Source organism: Sphaerodactylus townsendi, linkage group LG12 (assembly GCF_021028975.2).
Source record: "Sphaerodactylus townsendi isolate TG3544 linkage group LG12, MPM_Stown_v2.3, whole genome shotgun sequence".
Lineage (NCBI taxonomy): Eukaryota > Metazoa > Chordata > Lepidosauria > Squamata > Sphaerodactylidae > Sphaerodactylus > Sphaerodactylus townsendi.
Window position 1 is genome coordinate 27,341,059 of NC_059436.1, and position 15,303 is coordinate 27,356,361.

Sequence of the window (15,303 nt, forward strand, 5' to 3'; positions counted from 1 at the left end):
GGAGTTTTCTTGGTTTTTACTCATTTTACTCTCTTATAGCACCATTTTATAAAGTATTCAGCAGGACATATTATAATAGGGCAATAACAACATTTTACTGGGTGTTAATACCATGTTACTTTCATATGTCAGTCAGGAAGGGAAAGGCAAACTAAACCACCTTGCCTAAAGAGATTTGGACACTTTAGAAGGCCTTGCCCAATACCTGCTTTGGCTGATCTGCTGGGGGTGAGGGGGGGCACATGCTAAAACACTCCCCTGCAAGCCTTGGATTGACAGGGGTTGCTTGACTTTTGGGTTGCTTGACTTTAGACCTAGTTGTACCATTGCTTCCAGTCATATGATTCTCTGTTTTTTAAACCTCCAGTTATGCCTCAGGATATGGGAATGGGGAAGTTATGTACATTATTGTCTCTGGGTTAGCAATTTTCTTCTTTCTCTTCCAGCAAACTAACCACATTTAGTGGCAAGACAACCTTTACGACTGTACTATGTGATGGTCTTGAACCACCTGAGAAACAAACAAACTAACAAACTACTTTAAGGACAGAATGTACTATGCTGTCACTCAAGAGCAAATCAATCAGATTCCATACCAATATGCAAAGGAGCAAAATGTGATTTGACACAAACAGACATTGGGTGGGACTACATCATGCCATCAAAGTAAGAAGGATCTACTGCAAGGGAAACTTGTATAAGTGCAGTCAAAGAGCTCCTTAACTTCTGGGTACTCTTCCAAGGACTTACTAGTTCTCAGATTTCCCACTTATTCATTCTTTTGTAACATAACTCCAAAGAAATCTCTCTGCTTGCAACATAGGGCAAGTACTTATATACAATCATATCAGTGCAGACTTTAAAAAAACAAAACATGGTTGAGACTTGCTTAGGAGCAGCATGTCCTGAATCTTTCAGTGGTAAGAAAAACGGCCTCCAGGTATGCGCAGGTATTGTTTTGAATTTCACATCCAAACCCTGGTAAGCCCCCAAAACACAACTTATTCTTGCCCCTTCGGGTTAAGCCTTCAGAACTTTAATTAACCACAAGGCAAGGGGGGTCCCACAGTAGACGGACCTGAGTTACTTTCTACTTCATGCCCCGGAGGCACTCAGGGATCTCTCGGCTTCATCGGTCAAGACTTAGTAGTATGCTTGTGCTTCCTTCCTCCCTTCTCCCCTTCCTTAATACCTGCTGCCTGGACCACAGCCCCCACGGCCAGTAGCCAGGTAGTTAAGAAACATAACCGAGTCCCATCGTTTAAGGAGCCCCCCATGGAAAAGGCTGGCACAGCCACGCTAGGCAGAGCAAAGGCTACTCCTAGCAGCCAGCCTCACACTTGCAGAGCAGAGTTTCAGGAAGTGCAACTTTCCACTGGTCATATGATGCGTGCAAACTCCACCTGCCTCTCTCGTGCTCCCCCCACCCACAAGGCTGTGCTGGCCGAGGGAGCCTGGAGTGGCACCACCAGCCGACCCCGCAGTCTTTCCAAGCGCCAAGAGAGAGGGGTCACTTTCACTAGTAAGTGGGCGGGACTTGTAGCGCGTAAGACCCGCCCCTGGGTGGGGCTTGTTTGTATGAGCGGCGTGGTCAGGAAGCGGCTGTTACGTTTTGAGCGGGCGGGACTGAGGCTGATCAATTTCTGAAAGCCGGGGCTTGTGTGTTGGGGGATCGTGTTTCACGTGGAGTGAATACCTTTTTAGTCCATGATTTAAGTAAGTGAGCAGGCGCTTCTTCTAGCAGTGGGGTATGGTCCCGTGCGTGTTTGCTTGTAATGCAATTCTATTGCGGGGGCTTAATTCCAGGATTAGCGTGCGTGGAATTGCAACATGAGTTGCATTACTGGTAATGGGGTGTTTCCTGCCCCCGCCAAATCTGTCTGGCTGTATTTTGCCTGCCTCTGAACTCGGGGCGATGCACGTGATGAAATGGTTAGAGTAGGTTTCCAGACTAGGATCTGGAGAACCCAAGTTTGAATCCCCACTCTGCCTTGGAACTTGGGTCAAGTCAGCACTGTTAGCCTAGTCCACTTCAAAGGGTTGATATAAGACTAAAACGGAGAAAGGGGGTGGGGAATGTTGTAGCTAACTTGGGTCTCCATTAGGGAGAAAAGTGCGGCATATAAATGAAATGAATAAGTTTCATTCTCACAAGAGCTCTATCAGGTTGGTTACTTGGGAACACAGTGGTTGGTATAAGATTGCCCTGTGAGTTTTGTGGCTGGGTGTGGGTTTTGAACCAGATTCTCCCAATAGTCTGGGTTTGTTAACAATGCTCTCAGCACTTCTCAGAGCTCTTTGACAACTTACTGTCTCTGCCCTTGCTCCAAGGAAAGGGGTGGTGCCGTGGTAGTGGAATATCTGCTTTGCATATGGGTACTTGTAGAGTATTTTTCTGTTGTGTGTAGATTTGTCAGCACCTTCAATTCATGTGTAGACAAAACTTCAGCAATAGCATAAATATAGCATTTCCACAGTACATGTCAAGTGTCCAAAATAATGCATGGGCATTAGTGCAGTAATCTATGCAACATCCAGCAAATTGTTGGGTGGCTGAGTTTGAGTGGTTTTAGGACTTCCCAGTGATTATGGAAGAGTTAGGATTTGAACCAGGTACTGTAGTTCTTAGCACTACCATTGCTTGGCCTGCTTCTGTGCTTTCATAAACCTCTTGATCTGGAGGTGAAGCTGTTCATAGCATTAACAGTTGGTTCCTTGGAAAGAAGATAGTAGGGTTGTATATTCCTCCACCACAGAGCAAAGCATGTTGGACTTTCTCTGTTGTACGATGTTCCACCTGGGTACTAGTGCCTCGCATTTGTTTGAAAGAAAAAATACATTCTGGCATAAATGCTCTTGTATCAAAGTATAATGTACAAAATAATGGTTTTGACAAAGGCAGTGCTCAGAAATGAATGATAATTCTCGTATTCGTTTCAGACTATATTCTAATGGAGAAACATACAGTTTTCTCAACTGCTGTACCTCAGCTGATCAAACTATTGTCTTTCTGTGGTACAGAGTGTAATACCTGCAGAGGAGTTTGCTGTTGAGAGCACAGGACCAAATAAAACGTTGGCAACCCAAATTATGTCATATTTTTTCACTCTTGTCACTGTACCAAGGCTGGCTCTTGCAACGATGAGAGGCCTTCTTCCACTGAGCTGATGATGTTGCAGATTCCTGTGAAAAAAAAGCACCAGCACCAGCCTGAAACCACCCTGCCAGCCAACCCAGAAGACCATGCTTCCTTCTCAGATGTGGTGCTCTGCCTGGTGGAGAAGAGGATGGGCGCCAGCCGCAAGGCCTTCCTCACTTCTCTGGCCCGCCGCAAGGGTTTCTGTGTGGAGGGTGCCAACAGGTAAAAAACAGCTGGGCCAAGTCAGGGTGGATGTTGGGTCTGGTGTAAATGAACAAATTAAAGCATCTGTATTAATGTTGCTATCTGTTTGTTCAGATCAAGAGGACATTTTACCAGCCCACAAATGAAGGCTTTAATGGCTGAACCATGAAATTTCTACTGATGCTGAGAAGAATGGGGATTGATTAAAAACACAAGCAAAGCTTTGCTGCATCAGGCCTCAGATCTGTTTAGTAAAGCATCCTCTTTCTCATGATGGACAGACAGATATACCTAGGAAGCCACACCTCATTCTGTGTCATCACCAACTACATTTGAACATGGAAATGCAGTTGTGGCTTATAGTTGCCAGCAGACCTCCATGAATTTGTCTATTTCCCTTTTTTAAAATCGTTGTAGTCAGTGACTCTTAACTATATTTGTAGCAGTGAGTTCCATATGTTAATTATGGAATTTTCAGTTGTATTACAACCAAACCAGCTGTGCTGAGATTTGGCCCAAATAGCTTCTGTCCATGTTCTAAGCCCCTCTTAGGGTTGTATAAACCAGCCATGAACTGTAGCTGGCAGGGCCCAGAGAATCCTGCTACAAGTGCCTGCCTCAGACAGAGAACTTCCAGTGTTTTGTTAAAGAGCAGTAGAGAAGGAAAGTAACTGTTGAGGGTAGGGTTCCCAACCACCATGTAGGGCCTGGAGACCTCCTGGCATTATACCCCACTGATTTCCCTCCCCTCCCCAAATGCTTCCCTTTCTAGGCTCTATCCCCAAATTCTTCAAGAATTTGCCAACCCAAAGCCAGCAACCCTAAAGTCTGTCCTACAAAAAGATAAAAAATTGTGTTGTTTGGAGGAAGTGAAAGCAGTTGGCTTCTGCTGTAGAAAAAAAGTCCCAATATTAAAATGGCCACTGTGGATAAAACCACCTTTATCTCTGGAATCCCTTGAGCTATCACAGCAGTTTAAACTGCATTCTGCCCACTGCCCCATGAGGAGTCTCTCCAATCATTTTTAAAAAAAATTTGGACCTCCCCACATGTTTCCAAAATGGCCGTCTCAGGTAAAAATGCCTGGAACTCTGGAATCCCTAGAGCTATCACAGTGGTTTTAATTGCATTGTGCTTGGGATCACCTTGAGTTTTCTCAAAACTCAAACCTTCCATTTTTGTCATTTTTTCCTGGTCCCCTAAGATGGCTACCACCGCCTTTCAATGCAAAGAAGATCCAGGAAGTAGCTGCAGATTAATTGAACGCTGAGGTTCTGTCTTTCTGTGAGACAAGGTATAGTTAAGAGCAATGTGGACCAGTCTATTGTAGTTTTCTACCACAGATCCTTTTGAAATTGGCAGGAGTTTCAAGGCTTTTGCATGAAGACATCTTGATAAGCTGTGCCCCATGTTAATTGGGGTTCAAAGGGATGGATTGTTTAATTTCACCTCTGGCACTGAATGTCTTTGGCCACCTTGGGTGTGGCCTGAGCCCAAGTTCCATATCTCTGAACCACTTTTTCTGTACAGTACTGGAGTGGGTTGTGTCACTTGGACTTAGAATTTGAGTCCTCCCTTCTTTCCCTCCGCAGTGAGAGAGTGACTCATGTGGTGTCAGAAGGCAACTCTGGAGATGAGGTGGTGGAGTGGATGAAGAGGAATGGGAGCCGCTCTGTGGGTGCTGCAGGAAGTGGCCCAGCACTGCTAGATCTCAGCTGGTTCACAGAGAGCATGAGCGCTGGACAGCCTGTGGAGATTGAACCCAGACACTGTCTGGGGGTAAGTTAACTGATCTGTAGAAAAGGAACACCTTGCGGATACTTAGAGAACTCTGTGTTCTACTAGGGTGCATGTAGACTATGGAGCACAGGCCTTGGGTTTTCCTTGAGCTTTTGTCCTGCCCATTGTTCTCACATTTATCAACATGACATGAGGGTGTTTACCGGTAGCATGTGAAGCTTTTTCCAGCGGAGATAGAAGCTGCTGTGAAAGGGCAGAAACATAGCAGCTACTTCCTGTGCTTGTACTTGGTGTTTGCATCCAGAGTGGCTGTGTCTTGTGGGATCTGCTATTGATGCTTGCTTGCATAGAGACAGGGCCTCACTGCATGCCCTTCTGACAGTTTGCTTAACCATGTGTCCTGCAGATAGTTTCCCAAATTCTTTCTTTTTTCTTCCTTGGGAAACTCTGGACATGATAGCAGAGTAGGAATGTCTGAATGTAACTCTGGTGGTATAACAGAAAGAGTGCTGGGAACTGGCTGCTGTGTAAAAATTAGCAGGGGTGGGTTGTCCGTTTTGGTCATTGGGATTTCTTAGTTGGACCAGGCCAACCCTCTGGCAGAAAGGTGGTGAATGGCCCACCTGTGACTTGCGCAGGAGGCAGGCAGATTGCCTCTCCCTCCTTTAGAGGACAGAGTGTGGGACCCTTTTCCAGGACTACTTTTCCTTCCCCACTCACTCCTGAAATATAAGTAAACTTTGAATATTCAGTTGAATAACTTGGAAGGGGACAGATCCTGGAAATACATCCTTCTGCTTCTTCTTCAGGTGACTGTCCATACAGAAACACTTGAGGACAGATGCCAGGTGGCTGCTTATGCCTGCCAGCGCCGAACTCCGCTTGCCCACAAAAACCAACTGCTTGTGGTAATTTGACTTTATGTGCTTCTTGCAGCTGGAATCCATTGCCCCTGGGGAACTGGAGCAGTGATCAAAGAGTAAGAAATTTTGGTAGCCAAGGTGAAAAATCAGGTGGTCCCCCTCTTTGATTCTAGCGACTAACAGGAGTAAGTCATCTGGAAGTTTACCTGTACAAGCTTCATTAAAATGAGGGGGAATCATGGAAGACCCCACTGTGTTGATGGCAGAGTCAGAGCTGATACAAACATTGGGACAGGTGTGTGGTACAGTCCTAACAGGACTCTGTGTGTGTGCAGAGGGAAGATTTTGCATTTGAATTTGCCCCCATTTTGGAAATAGTGTTGTCCTGTTTGCTGGCCTGTCCCCTATGCCCTAAACATCTTCCAAGCGTGCCCAGTTTTTTTTAAAAAAATAGCAGATCAAGTCATTAAGACCCAGCCTACATAATGCATTTTTAATTAGTTGTGTCAAGAGTTCCCTGAGGTGAACTGTGACTGTCATGCTGGCAGGCCCCTTTTCCTGAACTGAAATGACCCCAGGGGAGCACTTTTTGCCCTTCTTGGCCCTGAGTGTTGCTCCTTTCACTCTTGTGTGCAAGGTTTATGTTAGAGACACTGGAGGAGTAAATAATTTGGATCTTTCTTCCTGGTTGCAAAACTAGTGTATCATGGAGGAGGCTTTTATCTTAGTTTTCCCCCTGTATTTACGCATGCAGGATGATTCTGTAGTGGGGAATATATGTGTTGTGGGTACATTCATATCTGGTATTTCCTGTATTCAGATCTGAGGTGGCGTAACTCTCTTCTGACCATTGGGACCTGCTTTTGGCTATAGCCAGTAGAGGTCATCTCCCAGGGGTTATCCTTATTTTCCTTCCTTTTCCCAGGAAGCTTTAGAAACAGTGGCTGAGGAGGCACTCTTCTGTGGCAGCGAAGCTCGCAACTTGGCCTTTTCCAGGGCTGCTTCGGTGGTCAAGTCTTTACCTTGGACTGTCACAGGTGTTATCGAGATACATTCCCTTCCTTGCATTGGGGAGCACTCCAGGAAAATCATCCAGGTAATTTTCTGCCCGAGGCTGCTTATTCTTTCTCAGCACACACTGCCTTCAACTTCCTGCTCCTTTTCTGCATAGTAGGAACAGGTTCAGAATTTTTGTTTGTCACAAACGTATTGAAATCAGTGGGGCCTGCTCCCATGTGCCGTCTCAAAGATGCGTCTCTTAGACATGTGTCGGTTGGAATGCAGAGCACCTTCCAACAGCTTAAATCTACACTGAAATAACCTGACTAAAAGGAAGAACATTCTTCTCTTCATTCAGAGAATTTCTGGTTTGGCTTGTATGCCAACCTTAAAGGAATGTCTGAATCTGGGCAGGGAGCCACACTAACCATAGTAAGTGGCAAGTTTAGACGAAAACCTGAAAATCTGGATAGAGTGGAGCCAGGTTTATTTTAGGAGAAGAACACGACCATGTTGACTGGAGAACTATCAACCTCATATGGTCAAAATAATGTCAAACATTCAGCAATACCCAATATGAGGAAGCCTACAGCAACCAACTAAATATTCAAGCACCCCAAGGTACCACAGAAATAGTCCAAGATGGTAACACTGAGAATGAGCTTCAGGCTTACAAGAAGAAAAATGCAAGGACAGAGATGTGCAGGGAACAGGTAAAAGAAGGAGTTCAGTGAAGGACCATGCATGTTGATTGTGCTGTGGAAATTAATGTAGTAGGGGTAACAAGCACTTCTTTCCTTCGTATGTTTTTCCATTCTTTTTCTATTGTGCTTGTGGCCAAGAGACTCCAACTGCCATCATAGAAATCTCTGTTATAGAGTCTAGGAGATTCCCAGTCTATCCCTGCAGAGTACTACAGAGCACTTCCTGTAGGGACAGTGTCCCTGTCTGTCAGTCACTGGTTGCCCAAGGCAATACTTTTCCCATTAAGGTCACAGCACAGTCCTCAGCATCCCATAGTCCTGTGCCAGATGCAGTGTTGGTCCTTTTCTCCTCCTGTCTGCAATTGCAAAGCAGTGTAACAGATGTGCATGGGAGAGGGTTTTGGACAGGAGCAATGTTTCTGTACAGATGCCATGATGTTGAGCTAAAACAGCCCTGATTTAAGTCCTCAGCAGGTTTGTGTCTTCTGAACAGGAGGTGCTGGAAGATGGCGCATCTGCAGAGGTGGAGAATATAAGACAGTCTGAGAGATACCAGACTATGAAGGTACGGTGATGCTTGGGTGGTGTGGTATATGGCCTAGTGCTGTGGTGGCGAACCTATGGCACTCCAGATGTTCATGAACTACAATTCCCATCAGCCCCTGCCAGCATGGCCAATTGTAGTCCCTGAACATGTGGAGTGCCATAGGTTCGCCACCACTGGCCTAGTGGTTGCCACTGAATGTTTACACAAGTCTCCTATCCTCTGTACCCATTCAAAATCTTGGTTCCAGGAGAGGCAAGGCTGGGTGTGGAACTCAACTTCCAGGGAATATTTTTCCTTCACTTTAGATACAGGGGTAGGGAACCTGCGGCTCTCCAGATGTTCAGGAACTACAATTCCCATCAGCCCCTACCAGCATGGCCAATTGGCCATGCTGACAGAGGCTGATGGGAATTGAAGTTCCTGAACATCTGGAGAGCCGCAGGTTCCCTACCCCTGCTTTAGAAGAATCCCCCCCCCAATTTTCTAGACTCCTCAATCAGACCATTGGTCCACCAAGTTCAGTACTGTCTGCTCAGAGAGTCAGTGGCTTTCCAGGATCTCAAGTAGAGGTCCTTCACATCTATTACTTGATTCTTTTCAGTGAAGATGCCAGAGACTGAACCTGGGGCCTGTCAAGCAGGTGCTCTACCACTAAGCTGCAGTCCCTCCGCAAATTAGTCATCATAGAAAGCCTTCTCTCCAGGTGGAAAAACCACAGGGCGGGTTTGTAAGACCTGCACAGCGGGAGGCTATAATGAACTGCTTTTGCTCTGCAGCATTTCATCAAGATCTTTGGTGTTGGGGTGAAAACTGCTGGTCGATGGTATCAGGAAGGATTAAGGACCATTAGTGACCTGCAGGTGCATCATGCAAAACTGAACAGTGCGCAGCAAGCTGGTGAGTAATCTATGCGTACTGATGGTTCAAATTTAAGGAGGTATGGTGGGAAGGTCCATCCATTGTTCTGTATTGCTTTGTGGACATTGGTGGTGTCTGTTCTGGGAGCCACAAAAGCCCTCCCAAGGCATTTTGAGCAAAACTGGAGTAGTAGATCTTGCCTCCGGGGACAGAACAGGAAGCAAGCAATATCAGTACAGAACAGACATAAATTTTATTTCCTCTTATTCTTTTACTCCTGATGTGCTGATGTCTTCCTCCTGGTTGTGGCTTTATTTCCCACCAGGACTCCTGCATTACAGGGACCTCAATACCCCAGTGAAGCGCTCTGAGGCTGAAGTCATTGTTCAGGTGGTACAAAAAGCAGTGGACCAGTTGCTGCCTGGAGCCTCTGTGACTCTGACGGGAGGGTTTAGAAGGTGAATTGTTTTGCTTAATGGACTTTTGATAGCCAGCTCCCAGAATGCACTAGTGTCTGCTTTTCTAATGCCCAGTAACCCTTTTTCCTTCAGTGCGGTAAAGGAATTATTTGATTTTCTGGAAACAAATGGAAATTAGTTTTCAGACCCATTTTGACTGCCATGTCTGCCAGTTAACAACTCTAGGGATTGTCCTGTGATGTGCTAGAGTTCTTGTAGTGCAGATGTGTTCTCTCATCCAATTTTCTTTACATAAGAAATAATCCTTAGGTTTGCTATGGGCCCACGGAGAATGGCCAGTACTGTGGAAGCACCAGGTTCCTGTAACAGGGGGCATAAAGCAGACATGTTGCTATCTGTTGCTGTCTTTGCACCCCATTGTGTAGGTGGTATGTACAAAAAATCATACTGTTGCAATAGTGTTTGATTCCATCCATCAGATTTTACACCAGGAGAGCAAGAGAGGTGTCCTTATTTTTCACGTTAAATGGAGAAAGATTTGCAGTGTATTGGCAAACTATCCAAATGAACTCTGTCTTAGATTGAGCCATGAGAGGAGCCTGCGCTGGCAGCTGGTGTGAACAGCTGGATGATATTGTCGAAGGCTTTCATAGCCAGAATTGCTAGGATGTTGCGGGTTTTCCAGGTTGTATGGTCATGTTCCAGTGGTATTTTCTCCTGACGTTTCATCTGCATCTGTGGCTGGCACCTTCAGAGGATCGTCTGAAGGATCAAACTGTGGAGAAAGGCTTGATTGAGAGCCAGTGGTTCCTTTTTGGTCCTCTGTGATTGCTTTTTGGCTTGTCCAACAGGGGAAAACCAAGTGGTCATGATGTGGACTTGCTCATCACACACCCCACAGAAGGCCAAGAGGTGGGGCTGTTGAGCAAAGTCATCTGCTGGCTGGATAGTCAGGTAGGAGCAGGTTTGCATTCAATTGAGGATCTGTGGGAAGAAAGAACATCGGGATGTGACAGAAAGGGAAAAGAGATTACTCAGATAAGGCCCATGAAGAGCTTTAAGCACTCCAGAGCCCCATAGGGGTAATTTGGTAACTGCCACAAAAAATGTTTAATTATATCCTTTTCATGACATTTAAGTGTGTGTCCACACACATAAATGTCTTGAAAAGGATATAATTAAAGACACACCACATGGCATTCAGTCTCTGTTCAGTTTTTCCAAATAGCTTCTGCTTAAAAGCAGGTATGTCTGCATGTTCTTCAGATGTGAATGGATGATTCACTCCATTCCATTGCAGAAGCAGAGTAGAACTGCCTGTTCTTGGATGCATCTCTGAGCCATTGGCCTGATTTTGGAGTCATCTTCACTGACAGATCAGTGAGTTTTACATGAATGCAGGGTGGGCAACTCTTGAGATTAGATAATCTTTCCTTTCATACACTAATTCTCATACATTTTGGAATGTAAGAGTGATTATGCCAATCATAATTCAGGGTGGAAAATGATACCTTGACTATCCAAAGTCTAGGAATCCTGGTGCTTATTTTATTTGTAATGTTTTATTTATGTTTGTTTGCTTTTCTCACTGGGACTTGAGCTAGATGACAAGTATGATGGATCTATTCAAGTCAATCAAAATATAACAACTGTATTTTGTAACTGCAGAGAATCCTAACACAACAAAATCCATCAGCAAGCAGGTTATAAAATATTTGCATCTAACAGGAGAGATACCAAGTGAAACAACATAATGCATTGGGCCTGGGATTTGTGCAGATGCTGTGGTTCTCAAAAGACCCAGGCCTTCCCTCTTCACTTTTTCCCCAGGGCTTCCTGCTGTACCACAGCACCCACAGAAACACCTTCCAGACCTTTGACGATCCAGAGCTGTCAGTCACCACAGCAACCATGGACCATTTTGACCGTTGTTTCTCTATTTTCTGCCTGAACTACTCGCACAAGAGCATCAAAAGAGATTCCAGTGATCGGGAGTTTGCCTGTGAAGGGAAGGGCTCTGGAGATGCCTGTGACTGGAAAGCTGTCAGGGTTGACTTGGTTGTGACCCCCAACAGTCAGTTTTCATTTGCTTTGCTGGGCTGGACTGGCTCAAAGGTGAGTCTTGTTTTATCTTGTTTTGGCGGTTTTTTTAGTTCCAAATTTTTCTTGTTAAGCCTGAGAAGAACCTGAGCCAGTTTGTCATTCTGTAGGATATTACCTTCGACGGTGATGTTCTGTATCTCTTTTATTCCTTCCTAGGGACTGTCTTTTTTTCTCTTTATGGAGCCATCAGTTTCTTTTATGACCTCAGTGACCATTTCACTCATCTCAGCTCTATTTACTTTGCAGCAAACCTACATATCTATGGAAGAACTATCCTGTCCTGATTCCTCTTCCCATACATATTTATACTGTCTAGGCATCGTACTAACACATCTGCTGGGGCAGGCCTTTCCCTGTAACTGCATAAGGTTGAATAGATTAAAGTGAGACAGTAAAGTGTGGAAAAGGCTGAAGGTCTCAAGACATATAGAGGAGGAGGAAGGGAGCAAGGGGCAAAGTCAACTGGGCTATGATATAGCCACATATCCTACTATTTGGTGGGCATCCTGCTAGTGGCGTATAGCTTTTTTCCGCTTTAACTGTAGTTGTGTGCTTGAGATTGCACGCATGAGTTTGAAGTTCTGTTCCTGATATTCAGTTCAATCTAGCTTCAGCATTCCATCTTGAAGAGCTGAGCTCATAGCAAGCCAATAGCAGGGTTGTGATACTTTAGAGCTTGCTGGATCTGTGGTTTATCTCTGTGGAAAACCTATTCGCACATGTTTTTCCTGATTCGTCAGCATTTCTACATTGGGCAAAGATTGAAAGATCCAAGTGCACCAGAGCAGATATGGTTTCAGTTTCCTTTTTAGAAGGAGGCTAGTCCAAAACAGTGCCTCATGCAGGGATGCTATAAGCAAACCACTTTGTAATTAGGTATCCTCAATGCATCAAGCCTTGGATTAATTCAGATTTCAGAAACCTTTAATAAGCATTAGAAAAAAACCCAAAACAGTTAAAACTAAATGAAGTTACAGTTAAAAGAACATTATTACAAGGCATTCAAAACACTTATTAAGAATGTGGCTACAGCTTCGGATATTTCTACCTCAGGATTATTCAGTAACTTAATCATTTTTATTTTGTCTGGAAGGCCCCTTCCGCACACGCAAAATAATGCGTTTTCAAACCACTTTCACAACTGTTTGCAAGTGGATTTTGCTATTCCGCACAGCTTCAAAGAGCACTGAAAGCAGTTTGAAAGTGCATTATTCTGCATGTGCGGAATGAGCCGAAGAGAGGCAAATCCTGTAGGAAATAATGCAACCAGGTCAGATCTAAGATTATTATGTTTAGGGCAGTGAAACAAGACTTGAGTCTGGTATATGGAGACAAGATTAATTCTTGTGGTTCTCAGTTTGGGATTTAATGCCTTTCAGAATTTTGAGCGGGAACTCAGGAGATTCTCCAAGTATGAGAAGAAAATGATGCTCAACAGTCATACCCTTTATCACACAGAGAAGGTATGTGACTTCCGGGGAGAGGAAATCATGAGGAAAGAGCTCTCTGCCTTTAGCTTCAAAATCTTTTCTTGTTGGGGGCTCACTTTCCCAGAAAAACTTGCCAACTGTCAATGTGCAATTTTTGGTTTTCTACAAATAAGCATGTGTTCAAATTCTTGAACGTCATTGGGTTAACCTTTGTCTAGTACCCTGTACCTAAGTGGCTTCTCTAGGTTCTCAGGAGAAAATATATGTTGCCCTCCTCTCCTTGGAGGTACAGCAGGACAAAACTGTAGCAGGTGTATCCTAATTCTGACGTTGTAAGAGCCATTTTGAAAGGGTGTCTCTGTGAGCATATTAGTTCCCCCACATCTGGAATGCTGGGAACTGTCTGTTGATTGGGAAACTTCCTCCACTAGCCCATCTCATGTTCAGGTGCCTGTTTTTGCTACTGTGTCACACATGCGCACCATTTCAGCAGATGGTTGGTTTAAGTGTTTAACCATGAAAGCTGCTCACAGCACTTGGAATGCATGTATCCAGCTCCTTTGAAACATCAAAGTCTAACCGTGGCAAAGATCTGAGCCTCTGGTATTATTAAAAATCCAGATGGGGCCCATATTTAGATTAGGATTGTCACTTGAAGGGAGGGGGCAGGCAAATAGCAGCTCCCTGGGGCTCTTTCAGATACAGCAAATGGCACATGGAAGCTTAACTCTCCCTTTCTTCATGTCATGGTCTCAGTTCGATTTGGTCCTCATGCCTGATAATGGACTTTTTAAGCTGGGAGCCCCAACCGTGGTCTTCTGTAGGCCTCAGAAGCTAGAGAAGGGGCTGAGAGGCTTCCCTAATTGGCAGGCTGCCAGCATACAGAGCACAGCCGGAGGAAGCATAATATAAGCTGCCGTGCCAAATGTGCACTCTGGGCACTGCCTCCAATGGAAGCGGATGCAAATAAGTGAAATGAAGGTTAGATTACCTGATTTAGATTACCTGATGCTTAGATTACCTGATTTAGACACATCGCAGAATCTGTATACAGAATTCCTTTTTTAAAAAAAAACTGCGTTGGGGATAAGTAGGGTGTGGTGAGCAGGCTAGGCTACAGATGTCACAGCTTTTGATTCTTTTAAATGCTCTTCAGAAAATGTTTTTGTCAGCTGCCTCGGAGGAAGAAATCTTTCAGCATCTAGGCTTGGACTTTATACCTCCAGAAGAGAGAAATGCTTGATGCTGGTCCTGCAGGGAAGGAAACTACTTGGTCGTACTCGGCTCCCATGATCTCCAAAGAAGCAGGTGTGCCTCAGTCATGTTCTTTCCCACACCCACCCACCTTCCTGTGAATGATCTGGAGCCACCTGTTCCTGCCACTACATAAAGGGCCGGTTATCTTAACTCTGCTGAGTCAGAAAAGGGCATGTTTGAACATGGCTCTTTGTTTCCATGTGTGTGAAGGGGGCGAGCGCCTAAGGGCTCCTTCGGACATAGTCCTTGTGATGCTGAAAAGAATTTAAAGAAATACACATTTTTCAAGCTGCATTTCTTCCTTGTTTTTCGTCTGAGTTTGTTCTTTGCTCTGAGGAAATCCTGTGCTGGCTACCCTCACCTTCCTAAATCTCTGCAAAACCCAAGGACACTGGCAGCGATCTTTCTGAACAGCCAGTTTCTGAAAGTGGACCGGGGTTGGAGGTGAGAGGTGGTCTTTGGCGTCTCCAGTTAAAAGCTCTCAAGTCACAAGGCTGTGCCTGAATGTTGCTGCCAGTCAGTGCTGGTGTTTACTGACTTTCATCCAGCAATCCTGTGCTGTATGATAGGCAGAAGTTCAATAGGAAAAGCTCGTCAGGGCATGAAGTGATAGGCAGAAATCCTACAGGTTAAGCTGTATCCTTCAGCTGTCTAAAGTATAGGATTTACAAAGGAGAAAACAGAAATTCTGTTCCATTTGATTATCACAGCTGGGACCTGACCCTTCGTCCTCTCCTCCCTGCTCCACCAGGTTATCATCACCATCCTCCTCTTACCAATTTAACCATTTTATTCTAGTTATGGCTCAGCCTTGCTTTGTCCAGCATGATGCCCAAAGGGTCATCCATCATTTTGGCAAATCAGCCTATGCAGTCCACAATGGATTAGCAAAGAATGCTGTAGAAAGTTGCAGGCAGACAAGTAAGGCCTTGATGAAATGTGCATATGCTCTCTTGAATGGTAGCCTTGAGTGTATGCTGCGCTTTTTCCTGTATATGTGAATACACCTTTATGGGGGGAAACCACAAAGTGCATTTGAG

General features: G+C 44.9%; 2 protein-coding genes across 3 annotated transcripts in view; one reads left to right on the forward strand and one right to left on the reverse strand.

Annotated features, from left to right (window-relative positions):
* Positions 1-1,509, reverse strand: part of LOC125442150 (N-acetylglucosamine-6-sulfatase-like) — a 17,615-nt gene extending 16,106 nt beyond the window's left edge. The window contains exon 1 of the mRNA XM_048513318.1: positions 1,098-1,509. Within this exon, the coding sequence (XP_048369275.1) occupies positions 1,098-1,099 (2 nt within the window). The 5' untranslated portion in view covers positions 1,100-1,509. The remainder of the gene's footprint in view (positions 1-1,097) is intronic.
* Positions 1,439-14,557, forward strand: POLM (DNA polymerase mu). 2 transcript variants are annotated; one of them, XM_048513317.1, is made up of 12 exons: positions 1,439-1,522; positions 3,126-3,361; positions 4,936-5,122; positions 5,893-5,991; positions 6,872-7,042; positions 8,143-8,214; positions 8,973-9,093; positions 9,380-9,512; positions 10,325-10,427; positions 11,304-11,588; positions 12,956-13,039; positions 14,163-14,557. In XM_048513317.1, exons 2-12 carry the CDS (start codon positions 3,168-3,170, stop codon positions 14,247-14,249), a joined length of 1,536 nt encoding a protein of 511 aa, XP_048369274.1. In that variant the 5' UTR covers positions 1,439-1,522; positions 3,126-3,167; the 3' UTR covers positions 14,250-14,557. The 2 variants fall into 2 exon arrangements, with proteins under 2 accessions (XP_048369274.1, XP_048369272.1); XM_048513315.1 differs by lacking the exon at positions 1,439-1,522 and adding an exon at positions 1,583-1,716.
* The last annotated feature ends 746 nt before the right edge of the window (positions 14,558-15,303 follow it).

Excerpts from the sequence above, each read along its gene's own strand:
- POLM (XM_048513317.1), top strand. The coding sequence starts at position 3,168 with ATGATGTTGCAGATTCCTGTGAAAAAAAAGCACCAGCACCAGCCTGAA. Across the intron at positions 7,043-8,142 it reads ACTCCAGGAAAATCATCCAG|GAGGTGCTGGAAGATGGCGC; the intron begins GTAATTTTCTGC and ends TCTTCTGAACAG. Across the intron at positions 9,094-9,379 it reads GAACAGTGCGCAGCAAGCTG|GACTCCTGCATTACAGGGAC; the intron begins GTGAGTAATCTA and ends ATTTCCCACCAG.